The sequence below is a fragment of the Maniola hyperantus genome, unplaced genomic scaffold (assembly GCF_902806685.2).
Source record: "Maniola hyperantus unplaced genomic scaffold, iAphHyp1.2, whole genome shotgun sequence".
NCBI classification, from domain to species: Eukaryota; Metazoa; Arthropoda; class Insecta; order Lepidoptera; family Nymphalidae; genus Maniola; species Maniola hyperantus.
In genome coordinates this window covers 19,669-23,932 of record NW_027188982.1, presented here as the reverse complement: position 1 = coordinate 23,932, position 4,264 = coordinate 19,669, and the positions used below count along the sequence as shown (strand labels likewise).

The following is a 4,264-nucleotide window of genomic DNA, read 5'->3' as shown; positions in this document are numbered from 1 at the left end:
TACTTTTATATTTAAATCGATTAGCAGATTTAGACGACGGCATTATTAATTCACAAAAACACGTAGGGTAGACGTGAAACTTTTAGACAAAAATTCAATTTGGATAAACACACTTGAACTAGATACGTTCACGTGGCCAATACGTGCTTAGCCATAAAGCCAAAGGTATAGGTACTTGATTTTAAAGATTTAATTTCAGTGACTTCATCTTGTGCGGAACAAGGTGCGGAAACGGGAGTGTTGCATTCTGTTTGAACGGTCACAGTGTTACAGAGACGATTAATATTACACTCGCGTGTAGTTACTACCGAGGTTAAACTATTTTCGACAAGTCTCGACGTGTTTTTCCTATCGCGGAGTATTGATTCATTATTGAGTGTAACGTTTGGATAAAAACACGACTAGGTGCGTGATCTCGCGACCTATATCTAGGCCCTGCTGGTTCACATCAACGTGGTCTGCTTCGAGAACTTCGAGTTTGATCACGGCACATCACGGCTACGATCGCGGTTACGATACCCGCGATCCGACATTGTACAAGAAAAACAACAAAAATTTAAAGGTTAGAATTTTGTTCCAATTTAAGCAAACTGATTGTCAGTGACTAGATTTTAACTATAGTGGGCTATTGAATAGGAATCCCACTTCTGATTTTAGGTACAGAAGTGAAATTCAAATCAAAAAAATCACAATTTATTAAAACAGAACCAAATACTTTTACAAGTCCAAAATATTTAATGATTGGAACAAAATTAGCACAAACAATTATAAAAAGAAAAATATCGAACCAACTCGGAGTCACAAACCACGTCTATGCACAATGAATTTCTGCGTCAGAATGAGACCATACTTGGACGCGCTTCGCTTTTTATAGGCGACTACCGCCTATAATCCAAGAGTATTGTATTTAATTGTGGTAATGAATTAGCAAATTCAAACCAGGCTTGTCTTATGTGTGTAGGAACTGAGTCATCCCAACCACACTTGTTTATCCACAATTGCTGGCATATGATCTTTGCTTCCACGAAACAGGGTGCAACTAGACCAAGCGGGTCAAAAACTTGGGCAATTGTTGATAAAATATGTCGTTTATTAACAGTGAAATTTGATGGAATGTCAATGGAAAACAATAGAGCATCCGTCGAACATTTCTAATTTAACCCTAATGTTTTAGAGAGGTTGTCACTGCTGAGATCTACTGATCCCGATATCTTTGCCTCACCAGAAATTGCTTGCAGAATATCCTCATGGTTAGAATACCACTTACGCAAATTCAATTGAGCGGATGAAAAAGCGCTCATTACTCCACGACATAAAGATATAGTGTCTTCTATGGTTGTATGACCAGACAGAAAGTCATCAACGTAAAAATCGTGACGAATTGCACGTTTAACATCTGGATCTTTAGCCTCATGACTTAATTGAAGAAGACATCTTGTGGCTAAATAAGGCGCTGAAGCAGTGCCATAAGTAACAGTATTAAGCTGGTAGCTTTTAAGAGGATGAGAGGGATCGAATCTCCACAAATTTTGTTGAAGTGCGCGTTGCTGTTCGAAAATTTCCGTTTGGCGGTACATCTTCTCTACATCCGCAGTAACGACGTACTTATGTTGTCTAAAACGCAGCAGTATAGACAGTAAATCGTCTTGTACTGTTGGTCCAACTCTTAGAATGTCGTTTAGCGACTTTCCAGACTTGGTAGCTGCGGACGCATCGTAAACGACGCGGAGCTTTGTGGTTGTGCGGGATTCTTTTAAAACACCATGATGAGGTAAATAACAAGCTTTATTGTTAAGAGTTTTTTGTTCTGTCATGTGATCGAGGGTCAGATATTCTTTCATGAATTCCACATAAAGTTGTCTCATGTTGGAATCTCTCCCCAACTTGCGTTCCAAAGATAGAAATCTGCTCTTAGCCATTTGATACGAATCTCCTAAAACTTCGGGAGATTCCTTCAGAGGCAAGGAGACAATAAAACGTCCATCATGTTTACGTTTAGTGGTCTTCATGAAATGTTCCTCACACGCTCGTTCTTCTGGGGTTAAATTATGCTTAGAAGATATGGAATCTAACTCCCAGAAGCGTGACAGATCAAAATCTAAGGAACTGCTTAACATACATATGTTATCGTTCTTACTATTAGTTCGCACTGTACCAGAGACAATCCATCCTAACTGTGTTTCAAAAAGAGTAGGTTTATTTTTACCGAGACAGATGCGATTGGTGCCGATTACACTCCAAAATATATCAGCTCCTACTAAAATATCTATAGTGGATGGAATATGGAATGACGGATCTGCTAAGCAAATTCCTGAGGGTATTTGTAAATCTTGCAATTTAATGTTTGTCGATGGTTGTGGAGTGGTAATGATTGGCAGAACAATACAATCAATACCTGTCCTAAAACAACCAATATAAGACTCTAATGTAACTGAACAAGACTCTCTACTACAGAGAGCCTGATTATTAATACCAGTTACTTTATATTTGGCTGAAACCGTATTGAGATTCAGCTTTCTGCAGAAGTCCTTCGTTACAAAATTGGTAGTACTCCCATTGTCTAGCAAGATTCTGGCAGCATGCGACTGCCCGTTGCTATCAAGTACCTTAACCAAGGCTGTGGAAAGTAAAACAGTTGAAGTTGTAAACGAGGAGTCATGCGATTGATTATTGGCTGATAAGGCTATGTTTTCAGTGACAGCAGGAGGAGTAATGGATTCTGAATGTAATAATGTGCTGTGCTTTTTTGAACAGTATTTGCAATTAGAAAATCTACATTTATTTTTTGAATGGCCAAATCGAAGGCATTTCATGCAAACTTTAAATTCTAGAGTTTTCTGAATTCGACTTTCTACTGGTAGGAGTCTGAAAGATTCGCACTTATATAGACAATGCTCTTGATTGCATAGTGGACACGAATTTGATTTAGTTTTACTCGTAGAAGCAAGAAGACTTTTTGGTTTATTATTCACCACAATATGTTTAGTATTATCCTGTTTATTGGTGTCCTGTTTAGTAGTATCAAGAGTCTCCAAAACATTAGCTCTATTGGAAATAAATTTTAAAAAAATATCTAAGGTTGGAGAATCCTTTAATTTGTTCCTATGAGTTTCCCATTCTCTGTTGGTAACACTGTCTAATTTACAAGACATAATGTGAATAATTAAAATGTCCCAATGTTGAACTGAATGACCTAAATTGGCTAAAGCTCTTAGATTTTTATTTATTGCATCTACTAAATTACGCAAGTCTGCACTTGACTCTTTTTGTAGAGAAACTATTTTTAAAAGCGAATTCAAATGATGATTTTCAAGAAGTCGCTTATTATCATATCGATCGCATAAGATTTTCCATGCTGCTTGATAATTGTCTGCACAAAAATCCAATCCTGATATAGTTGACGCAGCATTTCCTTTAAGTGAAGCGCGCAGATAATGAAATTTACTAATCGGGTCAATACTTTCGTCAGAATGAATTAACGAATTGAATGTATCCCTGAAACCGAGCCAGTGATGATAGTCGCCATTAAAATGTGGCAGATCTATTTTAGGTAGCTTAACAACCTTACGTTTGTTTATATCTGAAGAATCCTCAGCGTCTGTCGCAACCATGGAGTCATGGGACGGCATCGATAGTTTACGATGGCTCGCGATCAAAGCTCGACCGGAAGACACGAGCGAATAGTATAGCGTCTCAAATGTTTGACGCTCTTTGCATTCATCCTCGATCGCTTCAGATATCTCCTCTATCTCGTTCTGAAAACTATCAAATTCATCGTATAAAGCTTCTAACTTTTCTAACCGCAATTGAAGTTCGATTTGAATTTGAATAGGATCTGTTTCCTTACATTGTTTAAGATATTTTAAATAAGTACTGAAGTTTGTAAGCTTCCCTTTAATAATAGCTCGCTTTTTAATTAACTGTTTTAATTGTTTTTGTTCACTCATTTTGAATTTGAAAAAAAATTCTAATCAGAGTATTAAAGGATTCGACGCCTGTCAGAATTATGATGGCAATGTTATTTTTTCTCACTTACGAAAATTTTGTAAAACGTTGAAATTTAAAATTGCTATCAAATTATGTAAGGCGTTGAACCTACCTAACCAAAGTATGAAAAAATTCGACGCCTGTCAGAAGTACAATAGCAATAATATTCTAGTCACTTTTGTAAATTTTTTACAAAAGTGAAAATTAATTTACTAAAAATTGCTATAAATTATGTAAGGCGTTGATTTTTGCTACTATAGGCACGTATGATTTTCAA

General features: G+C 36.7%; 1 protein-coding gene across 1 annotated transcript; it reads right to left on the bottom strand.

Annotated features, from left to right (window-relative positions):
* Positions 1-1,151: 1,151 nt before the first annotated feature.
* Positions 1,152-3,947, bottom strand: LOC138404614 (uncharacterized). Its single transcript, XM_069509179.1, has 2 exons — positions 3,569-3,947; positions 1,152-2,617 (listed from the first exon to the last, which is right to left on the bottom strand). The coding sequence occupies exons 1-2, from the start codon at positions 3,945-3,947 to the stop codon at positions 1,152-1,154; spliced, it is 1,845 nt and encodes a 614-aa protein (XP_069365280.1).
* Positions 3,948-4,264: the final 317 nt, after the last annotated feature.

What these genes read in the sequence shown, in the direction of transcription:
- LOC138404614 (XM_069509179.1), bottom strand. Translation starts at nt 3,947, where the DNA reads ATGAGTGAACAAAAACAATTAAAACAGTTAATTAAAAAGCGAGCTATT. An exon ending in TTCTTCAGATATAAACAAAC is followed by an intron (nt 2,618 to 3,568) that starts GTAAGGTTGTTA and finishes TACTTTCCACAG; the next exon opens with CCTTGGTTAAGGTACTTGAT.